Genomic DNA, 12,546 nt, shown 5'->3' with positions numbered 1-12,546 from the left:
GGGCCACATTTTGTCCATTTGCCCACTGACGGACATCTCAGTTGCATCCAAGTTTTGGCAGTTATGAATAAAGCTGCTGCTATAAACATGCAGATGTAGGTTTTTGTGTGGGTGTAAGGTTCCAACACATTTGGGTAAATACCAAGGAGTGCAATTGCTGTATCATGGTAAGAGTATATTTAGTTTTGCAAGAAATTGCCAAACTGTCTTCCAAAGGGGCTGCACCGTTTTGCATTCCCACCAACAATGAGCCAGAGTTCCTGTGGCTCCACAGCCTCACCAGCATTCGGTAGTGTCAGTGTTCCAGATCTGGGCCATTCTAATAGATATGTGGCGGCATCTCATTGTTGCTTTAACTTGCAATTCCCTAAGGACATATGATATTGAACATCTTTTCATATGCTTATTTGTCATCTATATCATCTTTAATGAGGTATCTTTTCAGGTCATTTTCTCATTTTTGAATTGGGATTTTCATTTTCTTGTTAGGAGTTATTAGTATATTTTGCATAACAGTCCTTTATCAGATGTGTCTTTAAAAATATTTTCTCAAGATAGCGAGACTTGTCTTCTCATACTTTTGACATTGTCTTTCATAGAGCAGAAGCCTTTAATTTCAGTGAGGTCCAGTTTATCGATTGTTGCAGGGATTGTGCCTCTGGCACTGTATCTAAAAAGTCATCCCTATACCCAGGGTCACCTAAATTTTCTTCTATGTTGTCTTCTAAAAGTTTTATAGTTTTGTGTTTTACATTTAAGTGTATGATCCATTTTGAGTTTATTTTTATAAATGATAGAAGTCTGTGTCTAAATTCTTTTATATATATATATATATATACACACACACACACACACACACACACACACACACACACACACACACACACACATACACACACATATTTTTGCATGTGGGGTGCAGTTCTAGCACTATTTGATCTTTGTTGTATTGCCTTCACTCCCTTGTCAAAAATCACTGACTATATTAATGTGGGTCTATTTCTGTGCCCTCTATTCTGCTCCATTGACCTCTCTGTCTATTACTTTGCCAATGCCACACTGTTTTGATCATGCCAGCTTACAGTAAGTCTTGAAGTTGGGTAGTCTTAATCCTCTGACACTGTTTTTCTCCTTCAGTATTGTGTTGACTGTTTGCGGTCTCTTCCATCTTCATATAAACTTTAGAATCAGTTTGTTGATATCCACAAAAAAACTTTGTGGTTCAGTTCTGAGCTCTTCCACTAAATGATGATAATCACTATTACTTGTCAGTGGAATTATGCTTTTTTGTTTTCTAAATTTTTGGCAATGAACGTGTATTGCCTTTATGATTAAGCAGAATTGTTATTAAAAGCAATTTTGTTTGGGCTGAAGAACACCACTCCGGACAACCCTGGAACTGGGTTGAGAAGAAGGAACAGCTTGATGACATTGAGTCTAACCTAAACCTGGAGTATCTTTCAATTTATTTACTTCTTTATTTCTTTGATCAGAGTGGTTTACTTTTCTTCATATAATTCTTATACAAAATTTTTATTAGATAGGCCATCTGTCTTATGGGAAATATTAGTGGTTTTCTTTTCTTGTAACATCTTTGTCTAGTTTTGGCATTCAGGATAATGCTGACCTCACAGAATCAGTTCAGAAGTATCCTTGATTGAGAATTCTTCTGGAGGAAATTGTAGAGATTTGGTACAACTTCTTCCTTAAGTCTTTGGTAGAATTCACCAGTGAGCCCATCTGGGATTGTTTTCTCTTTTGGAAATTTATTTTTCTTAATTCTACTTCTTTAATAGATATAGACCTATTCAGATTGCCTATTTCTTCGTGTGTGAGTTCTGGAAGATTATGTGTTTCATGGAATTGGTCTATTTCACCTAGATTATCAAATTCAGCAGCAAGGAGTTGTTCATTATATTCCTCTATATTCCTCAATGACCATGGGGTCTGTGGTGATGTCCCTTCCTTCATTTCTGGTATTAGTAATTTGTGTCTTTTTTCGTAGTTAGCCTGGTTAGAGACTCATTGATGTTACTGATCTTTTAAAAAAACAAGTTTTGGTTTCATTGATTTCCTATTTTCAATACCATTGATTTATGCTCTAATTTTTATTATTTGTTTTTTCTGGTTATGTTGAATTTAGTTTGTTTTTCTTTTTCTAGTTTCCAAGGTGGAAGCTTAGATTATTGATTGTAGGTCTTTCTTCTTTTTTAGATATGCATTAAATGCTGTAACTCTCCCTTTAAGTACTGAGTTCACTGCATCGTACATATTGCAATAAATTGTACTTTCATTTTCCTCAAAATATTTAAAAACTTCTCTTGGGATGTCTTCCATGACTCATGTGTTATTTAAAGTATGTTGTTTGATATCTAGATATTTTGGAATTTAGCAGCTATACTTTTGTTATTGATTTCTAGTTCAATTTAATTATGGTCTGAGAATAGATAGGATATGATTCTTACTCTTTTAGATTTGTTAAGGTATGTCTTATGGCCCAGAATGTGGTCTGTCTTGGTGAATGTTCCATGAGAGCTTGAGAAAAATGAGCATTCTGCTATTCTTGGATGAAACAGCCAAGAGATAGTAATTATAACCAGCTGATTGATGACGCTATTGGGTTCAGCTCTGTTCGTACTGATTTTCTACCTGCCGCATCTGTCTGTTCCTGGGATAGGGGTGTTGGAGTCCCCAACCATCATAGTGGATCCATCTATTTATTTTCTTGCGGTTCTATCAGGTTTTGCCTCACGTATTTTGATGTTGTGTTGTTAGGCACACACGTCAAGGATTGTTATGTCTTCTTGGGAGTATTGACCCTTTCATGGTTACATCAATGCCCTTCTTAAACCTCATAACTTCCCTTGCTCTGAAGTCTGCTCTGTCTGAAACTCATATAGCTACTCCACTTTATTTAGATTAATGTTAGCATGCTGTGTCTTTCACTATCTCTTTACTTTTACTCTATGTATGTCTTTATATTTAAAACGGGTTTCTTACAGACAACAGCTATTGGACCTTGTTTTTGATCCACTCTAACAATCGTTGTCTTAAATTGGTATATTTAGACCAACAATGTTTAAATTGATTTTTGATGTAGATTAATGTTTACCATATTTGTTACTCTTGTTTAATGTCCTTGTGTTTTTCTACCTTTTTTCTGCTTTTTGTGGTTTTAACTGAACATTTGACATGATTCCATTTTCTCTCCTTCCTTAGTTTATCAGTTATACTTATTTTTTTTTCCTTTTTGTAGCAGTTGTCCTAGAGTTTGCCATATATACTTACAACTAATCCAAGTTCATTTTCAAATAACACTATGCCATTTTATGGGCCTAGTGAAAATACTGTGACAAAATAAAAGTAAGAAAAAATCTTAATTCCTTTCTGCTTTTCTTGTATCACTGCTACCATTCATTTCACTTATATAAGTATATACATATTCACATTAAAATATACACACATATATAAGCATACATAATTGAATATGTTGTTGCTATTATATTTTGAAATAAACTATTATTGTCTTTTAGATCTATTAAGAATAATAAAAGTTTTCATTTTACTTTCATTTATTCCTTCTCTGGTTCTCTTCCATTCTTTATATAGATCTCAGTTTCTGACATATCATTTTCCTATTTTCTGAAAACTAGGTTAGTAGATTCCCTCAATTTTTGTTGGCCTGAGACAGTCTTCATTTTTTTTTCTCTTTTGAAGGATAGTTTTTCAGGGCCCAGAATTTTCGGCTGGTAGTGTTTTTTTCTCCCAACACTTTAACAGCTTACCGCACTGACCTCTTGCTCACATGGCTTCTAGGGAGAAGTCAGGGGTGATCCCTGTTTCTGCTCCTCTGTAGGTAAGGTGTTTCAATTCTCTGGCTTCTTTCAAGACTTTTTCTTTGTTTTTGATATTCTGCAGTTGGACTATGATAAGCCTGAGTGTAGTTTTTTTTGACATTTATCTTGCTTGGTGTTCTTTGAGCTTCCTGGACCTATGGCTTTGTGTCTGAAATTTATTTGGGGGGAAATTCTGAGTCACTGTTGCTTCAAACATTTCCTCTTTTCCTTTCTTCTTTCCATAGGACACTTACGTCACACCTTGATCCACTGTTCTCAGATGTCCTGCCCTTTTTTTCCCCCCCAGCCTTTTTGCTCTTTGCTTTTCCATTTGGGAAGTTTCTGTTGACATATATGTTGGCTCAGAGGTTCTGTTTTTCTCCCTTTTGTGCTTTCTCAATTCTGCCAAATGTGGGAAGGCTCTTCCATGAGTGTTCCAGTGCCTTCTGCTCATGCTCCTGGCTGCTCTTACCCGTCTTCATGGTGTCAGCTTAGTGTCACTTCCTTACGGGCCTTCTGTGATGGCTCTACCGCGATTACTTCTCCCAGTTCCATTATAATACCTTCTAATTGCAACCGATAATATTTTATAATTACATATTCATTTGTGTGACTATTTGATTTTGGCAGTTTCCCACACCAGAATGGAAGTTCTTTGAGGACTTTGTGTTGCTCCCTGCCATGCCCCAGAACCCCTGCAATGTCGGGCCTTAGAGAGTGTCCTCAGTAAAAACTGGTTGAACAAATGAGTCTTACCTACTTGCAACTGCAGAGGGTATTCAAATCTCTTGGTCTCTCTCTTATATCTCTCTCAATCTCCAATCCTGCATTTTCTACGTCAAACTTGATGTCCATTCTGGGAGATTCCACAGGTTCTTCCAGTTGAGCAGGCTCTCCCCCTGACCCCCCAGTAAGCTGTAAGCTGGTATTGTTCTTCTCAGCTCCACCAGTTACTCTGCTGTTCCTATTCATTCCTGTTTATGGCGTCACAGTTCTCAATGTCACCTCCCTAAACCGATATTGCAAACACCAAATGTATCTGCTCACATGTCCTCTGTATCTTGGTACCTCTATCAACTCTTTCACTTCAAGGAACCTTCATTTCCCTCTCACTTTCCCCTTTTGGGGTCCAATCTCTCTTCCTTTCTCTCCCACTCTTGAACCATCTTATTTGGTACTTGCTTGACTCATCTCCCCAAAGGTCAGCACTTACTACCTTGCCTTCTGTTTCATATGCTGTCAGTGGAGTCCCTTTAGAACTACTGGTTCAGTTCTGAGCCCTTCCACTAAATGATGATAATCACTATTACTTGTCAGTGGAATTATGCTTTTTTGTTTTCTAAATTTTTGGCAATGAATGTGTATTGCCTTTATGATTAAGCAGAATTGTTATTAAAAGCAATTTTGTTTGGGCTGAAGAACACAACTCTGGACAAGGTCATGTTTTGACACTGAGCTTCTAGAAAGTTGATCAGGAATTGCATAAACCAAGATGGGGAGGGGACCACAAGCAGAGGAAACAGCCCTGGGGAAGAGACGCAGGTGTAGGTTTGCTTAAGGATCTGTCACCTATTGTGCAGAGGTGAGGTGAAAAATGCCCCTGGGATAATGCTAGAAGTTGAGGCCATAGGTCTAGGTGGAAACCAGTCATTAACTTATTTGTAAGTTATAAGAGGGGCCACTGAAGAATTTCTCAGGGACGAGCTCAGCTGGGATTGTCTTCAGGAAGGCCACTCAAAGGCAACATGGCAGATTATTTGGAGAAGACAGGGTCTGGGCAAATGATAGGTCAAGCGTGGTATGTCAAGAGCTTAGAGAAAGGCAGACGTAGGATGAATCAAGGACGGGAGACAAATTCTAGGGATGAATGAATCCTACATCTTTTAGGACCGGATGTTTCAGTGGATGTGGAGCATTGCAAACAGAAGTTTAGAACGATGCCTAGATTTCTGATGTGATGGCTAAGTAGATGACGAGGCTGTTCACCAGGACAGAAAGTGCTGGGTGAGGAGCAGGTGTACTGGGAGATGATGATAAGCCTGACGTACATGTGGGTATCCAAGTTGACATATGAATTCATCGCTTAGGGGAGAATGCGAGACTAGAAACATAGACCTCGGGGTTGTCACGTGGTGAAAGCTGATGCGCGTCCTTGGAGTCTGAATGAGAAGCGCGCATTTCCGAGGAGAGTCCTGGGCCATCATTTATGGGGTAAGCACTGTAAGAGGTGCTGGTGATAGGGACCGAACAGGACAGTCTCTGTATAACAGAAAACTAGGGGGGATAAAAACAAGGTAGGAGTGCAGAGTGTTCAGGGAGGAGAGCAGCGGTGTCGGATCCTTTGGAGAAGTAAAGAGCAGCGAGAACTGACAACCAGCCTGCCTCCCTTGGGCCAGATGCACGTCACTGGTGACCTCAGCTGGAGCGGGTCGGTGGCCGGGTTAGCGTCCTGTGGCTGCTCATCAGCCCTGAGCCTGGGCCTTTTCAGTATGTGAACAGGAGGTACTGTCCCCCTTGTGGGTCCCGCCTTAAATTCCCTCTTTCATGAAGAGCATCGCGCGAGCCCAGCACGGTAGCCGTCACCCGCGAGGTCTGCGGTCAGCACCGGCCCCCTTCCCTGGCTTCTCCGTGCGCTCTCAGGCCACAGCCCCCTCCCCTGATTCGCTGCCTAAAGCACATAGTTGGCTCCGGCAGTTCCTCGGGTTTGAAGGAGCTCGTAGTTTTCAGGGCCAAATTCATTCATTTAAGTGTGTTTCCTCTCATGTTCTGTGATTCTTATGGGTGAGCTAGTTCTTTGAGCAGTGACAGGTGATAGTCTGGTTGCCAAAAGCTGACCGCTCTTTTGGCAAGGTTATGCAGGTAAAAAGAATCGTCTGTCCATCTCCAGAGGTGACTCGGCTGCTTCTCCACCGAATTCAGCGTGTTCCCTCCCACAGGACAGTGTCCACATGCATTCCGCTTCTCGTGCGATGTGGCCGTGGCATCAGCAGTCGAGGGTGGGCTGAAGTGCGCTGTGCGGTGCTCACCGCCCCCCTTAGCATCGGTGAGCTCAGCCCCGATGTCTGCTTGGCACAGACTACAGATAAGTTTTTCAAGTGTGTTTACCCTTGGCTCCTTGGAGTGAGCATGTCACTGAGGTCCTGGGAGGAGCTTTCTGGGGGTCTGAGCACAGCAGACAGCACGGGACAGCTACGCTCACTGAATGAGATTAGCTTCGGTTTGGAGGTCTGACTTCTATGAGACAGGACCTGGCTGGAAGCAGGTGTGCAGAGCAAGTCTGATTTATCATTCATGTTTACTGAATTCCCTGATGGCTGGGTGCAATTTGTGTTTACAGTAAAAATAACAGCAACTAACACTTTCTGGGTGCCCCGTAGGTGTCAGGCACTGTCTGAGCACTTTGCTACGTCGGCTCCTGATAGGCTATGAGCTGGGGACAAGCACCGTGCCCATCGTTAATAAGGAAACTGGAATTTGAAGACACTAAGTCATTTGCCTGGGTTGTATAGCTAGAAGACGGGAGAGCCGGAATTTGAACTCAGACCCCCTATTTTGAGACTCTCTTTTCTTCATCATTCCTCTGTACTCATGATATGCACACTTGTTTGTGTTATACATTTTATATTGCTACAAGTGCAGCTGGAGTTCGTAACGAGAAATCAGATGTGGTTCTGGTGAAGGGCGGCCAGTAGCTGGGTCATTCATAGGCAGCTTAGTATCCAGAGGCTGAAACTAGTATCCGCGCAGCACTCTGGGATGGTGCACAGAGAAGGCTCTCGTGAGCTGGAGGACACACCTGCATGCGCTGTGAGGGGGGCGGCCACATATAAGCACATCCGAGTTCTGATTTGTCAGCAGAAGCCAGAAATGTGGATTTTAAATGGGAAATGTCCATTTTAAAATAACACCTTGATGTTGGTGACCCTGCTTTATCCACGAATGGTTAAATCACACTCTTTATAATACGGACTGGATTTTCCTGCAGTGACCAGCCACCCACAAGGCTCAGTGGCTTAAAATGAACGATTACTTCTCACTAATGCTATGTGTCCAACATAGGTCAGCAGGGAGTCTCGGCTCTTTGAGTGTCACAGAGAGACAGAGGGAGGGAGGCTTTATTTGGACACATGTTTCACATAATAGTACAGTAGTGAGAAGAGGACATGTGGCTCAGGAGCTGACCTGTAAAGCTCATTACAGAAGTGACCCAGACACTTAGACTCACATCTCGTTGGCCACGGTCTGTCAGTGACCACACTTAACTTCCCAGGGGGTGGCAGACCACAGTCCCAGTCCTTCCAGGGGCTGAGAGGAGAAGCAAAATATTTCTGAATATCCCCAGTAACTACCATAGATCCACATACTCTGGTTTTTAAGGCAGGGATGTTAGAATTTTTCCTAAGGGAAAATACAATTTTCAGAGATCTCAAACAGAAGTTAACCCCAAAAAATCGCTTGGTTCTTGAAGGATTCAACTTGACTTGTCTGGAAAATTCATATTTGGCTGAATATGGAGTAATGCCACTTTACTGTGTTTATTTAAACACCATCTTTTAGCTGATTAGGAAATCATATGCAGGAACTGTGGAATAGTCCTTAGCTAAAGGGATGATTTACACATGAGTCTTTATTTCCGAGAGTACTGCTCACATATTTTACTTATTTGTTTATATTATCCCCCGGCTTATGTAACTTGTCTCATCAACTACACTGTAGGGTATGAATCTTGTCTTACTAATTTATCTTCTGTTGTGCCTGGCTCTATATAAATTGGTTATTTAATAGATGTTAACCAATTTTACTGATGTGTTTATCGATTAGTGGCTTTTAAATCATTACAACTAGAGATTTTGACTTCAGGAGATGTCACAGAGGCTGAAAACACTCCAGGAAATGTTTAAAAAGTTGCTTATTGTTCATTATGATGAGGTCTGAGAACCGAAATTCAGTAGTTCCTCAATTTCAAGGGCAGTTCTGGCTACTACCTTATGAATCTTCAGGCAACCAGTCCTTTTTTCAGATATTATTTTTCTGTGATGTTTTCATATGCTTTTCCTTTGGCTGTAAGATTTGGATGAACTGTAACTTAAAAAAACCTCTGAACAAATAGAAGTGTTCAGGGAGGTAACTGATTGCCCAAGATTTTGGAAAGTTCTGAATACTCTTCAAAACAAGCCCATCCCAGCTCCTACGCCCACACCCTTCCTGGGGATAGAGGGATTCTCATTCTCATGAAATGCAAAGTGCTTAGGGACATGCACGTGTGAGGACAGAGCTTGGCCCAGGACCAGTGTTTCTATAACTTAATGGTAGAATTGCTCCCCTTGGAGAAAGTTGCATGGACACAAGTGACTCACTGATTGAATCCCAACCATGAAGTGTGTTTCTAAAATCAGTCAGTCTTAAGTTATTCCACATGTACTTGTAAATATTAGTATAATAGCCTATGTGGCTGAGTTCTTTGTCATCTATCTGTTGATACTAAAGGTGAGAAAGAGCACTGTGTTAAGATTCTGGCGTCAGATGACCTGAGTTTTACAACCATTCCTGACACTGTATCCTAGCTGTGTGCTGCTGAGAACTCATTTAACCTCAGAGCGTTCAGATGCCGTATTTGTGGAACAGAGATAAAAGGTGTCACCTACACCATTAGGCTGCTGAGAAGAGTAAATGAAATGATGTATAAAGTGCTTGTCAGCATCTCAGACATATGGTAACTATTCAATAAGAACCAGCTATTATTATTATCGATAATTTATTATCATCTCTACCAAATCCTACACTGACGAAAGGATCTCAGAAGTCTTTGGATTCAGCTCCCCATCCAACAATGTAATCCCCTCTTCAACTTTCCTGCCAAGAAGCCTCCTGCCTAGCCTATGATTGAATACTTATTTTGGAAATCTCTGACTTTTCAAACTTTCTCATACTGAACTAAATCATGCGCAAACCTGTAGCTTTGACCATTTGGAAATACACAGAACAAACGCAGAATGCTTACCCCAGGACTGACCCTTGTGCCTTTGAAAACACGGCTCATCACAGGCTTTTCCTTCCCCTTGCTTGGGACTTTCCGGCCTCTCCTGAAGACTTTCATTTGATCTTTCTCCTTCACTTCACTGAAATCTTGGAGAGAATAGTCTCTAGATACGGTTTCAGCTTCCTCTAGTTTTATTTTCTCTTCAGCACCTCGGCTGTAGAGTCTGATTCAGCAACTCCTGTACGGAGGACGTGCCCAGCTCAGGGGGCAGAACCAAATGAGAAACACACATGACAAAACGGGCCGTCTTCTCCTGAGCCCTTTACATGTTCCGATCGCTGTACGAAGAGTGTCACGTATATTTTCTCACTTAATCCTCACCAGAACCGGTGTGGGGCATGTATAGTTATTCCTGTTTTGCTCATGAGGAAAATGAGTCTCCAAGAGTTTGAACTGTTTAACATCCTTCCGTTTGAAAGGGGTGGGAGGGCTGGTCATGAACCCCAAGTATAAAAATAGGAATACAGTTGAATGAACACGGGGAGGTAGAAATGAAGTATCTCATCAGGTAATATCAGGCAGGCATTTGTATAAAGGGCGTATTTGTAAAAATAAAAAGAAATGTAAAAATAGCCCTTTTTCTCACATGAGGGCGCTCACAATTTAGCAAGTGCAAACTCACAGAAATGATAACTCACCAGCGACAGCGGGCTAGCAGCAGAGGCTTGTTCTGTGAGCCATCTCTCCCGCCATTTCTTTTCTTGCATTTTAGAAATGGTTTATAACGCCAAGAATGTAGATATAATGCCGAGAAAGAGATGTGCGGGAGTAGGTATAGAGAATGTGAGGAGAGAGAAGGGCATGGCTGCGGCAGAGACACGGGCCACGCAGATGTGCAGCACAGGGACGCGGAGATGGAGGTAGAAACAGCAACAGTCAAGCACAGCCGAGGACCACTTGGCTTGCACTTCAGGACAGCGGCCGTTGAGGAGGGGATGAGCGGAGGGGAGAGGGAAGGTGGGTGGGGTGGGGGGCAGAGGAAGCCCGGAAGGGGCCGTGCATTCCAGTCCCTTACGATGCGCTGGGGCCCCGAGGGGCAGCCTCGCTCCCCTGCATGCGGGTCTGCACCCCAACGCGGTGGGCGCTGCTCTGCGGGATGCTCCGCATCAGCCCCCATCCTGCGAGCTCGGGCGTGGCCTCGAGCAGGGGACCCACAAACCGGACCCTGCGGGTGGCAGAGCCCGACCGCCTTCTCACCTCCTGACCCCTGTTCGTCCGCAGGCCGTGGGCTGCGACCGGCGCCTGGGGAGCGGCGCGCGCGAGGACAGCTGCGGCGTCTGCGCTGGCGACGGCGCCACCTGCCGGCTGGTGCGCGGACAGGCCAAGGCGCACGTTGCTCCGGAGAAAAGTAGGTTTGCACCCTAATGCGGTTACTCACACCCAACCGTGCTCTCGGCCACCTGGTCCTAGCGTCCGTTTGCCCAGTGCCAAGCGTTTCCGCCAGGAACCAGCGACCAGTGTTCTAAAAGTCGCATTTCTTCCCAAAAGCATATACCAAATTTTTGTTTTCTTAACTACCTGTTTCTCGGAACCTTTGCCGGTACAGATGACTATTTTTTTTTAAGTATCTGCCAATTTTCTAGGGTGAAATATGAAGTGATAACTTATTATTGGCCTTCCTTTGATTGCCGTCAGGGTAGAAATTTTATCATGTACTTATTGCCCCTTAATGCCTTTTCGTCTTTCAAGTAGCAGCCGAAGTCGCTGGCTAGCTTTTCTGTTTGGATTTCATCTTGTCCTCATTATTGAGAGCTTTTCTTATATACAAATAGTAACTGTTTGTCTGTGATGCCTGTTTTAAATATTGTTCCGGTTGGTCATTTGACTTTCAACATTGTCTTTTGAGAACCCATAGTTTCTGAGTTTTATATATCCAGAAATTTCCATCTTTTCATTTCAGTATTTTTCTGCCTTAAAAAAAACCTTTTGATTTGGGGATCAATAGACTTTTTCTGTAAAGGGCCAGATAGTGAATATTTTAGAGCTCTGAGGCATGTGTGTTCTCTGTCTTAACTACTGAAGGCTGCTGAAGCATAGAAGCACCCACAGACAACTCCTCAACAGAAGGGGCTGCTGTGTTCCAATAAAACTTTATTTACAACACTAGGCTGCAGGCTGGATTGGCCCTCGGGTTGTAGTTTGCTGACTTCTGCCTGAAAGGGAAACAAATCACTCATGTGTGTTTTCTGCTGGTACTTTGATGGTTTTGTTTTCATGCTTTAAACTCTTCTGTTCATCTGAATTTATTCTGATGTAATTTATGAAATTGAGATTTTACTTGTTCTCTCCAAGTGGGGAGAACATTGTAAGTGGAGCAAAGGGTGGGGAGGGCTCTCCAGGCAAAGGAAACATGGAATTCATGGTGTGACCCCAGTGGAAAGCCCGGACCTTGGTGGGGAACTTCTGCTGTGGCGCAGCGTGGCCGAGGGCATTCAGGAGGGCCCTGCACGGGCCTCATGCTGTGCTTCACGTTCAGGTTAAGTGAGGTCCTTACAGCACTTGAGGCAGTGGGTCCGTACGTCTAGATTGGTGTTTTAGTAAAATAATCCTGGCACCTCACCTGGGAGGTGAGCCTGGAAACAAGGTATCCAGTTGGGATGCTTATTTTAAATACTCAAAGGTGTTTGAACTACTGGGCCCCGAGTCTGGGGTGCATGGTGGGGGAGGAAG

General features: G+C 42.8%; 1 protein-coding gene across 8 annotated transcripts in view; it reads left to right on the top strand.

Annotated features, from left to right (window-relative positions):
* The window catches only part of ADAMTSL3 (ADAMTS like 3), a 242,883-nt gene that overhangs the window by 109,498 nt on the left and 120,839 nt on the right, over positions 1-12,546 (top strand). For all 8 annotated transcript variants that reach the window (XR_012127161.1, XR_012127160.1, XM_073227130.1 and 5 more), the window contains one exon: positions 11,098-11,224. Coding sequence is in view for 6 of the 8 variants with exons in the window: in XM_073227130.1 (XP_073083231.1) it covers positions 11,098-11,224 (127 nt within the window). In the remaining 2 variants the exon portion in view is untranslated. The remainder of the gene's footprint in view (positions 1-11,097; positions 11,225-12,546) is intronic.

Source organism: Manis javanica, chromosome 18 (assembly GCF_040802235.1).
Source record: "Manis javanica isolate MJ-LG chromosome 18, MJ_LKY, whole genome shotgun sequence".
Classification (NCBI taxonomy): Eukaryota; Metazoa; Chordata; class Mammalia; order Pholidota; family Manidae; genus Manis; species Manis javanica.
The sequence above is the reverse complement of the archived record's forward strand: the minus strand, read 5'-3'. Positions and strand labels throughout refer to the sequence as shown.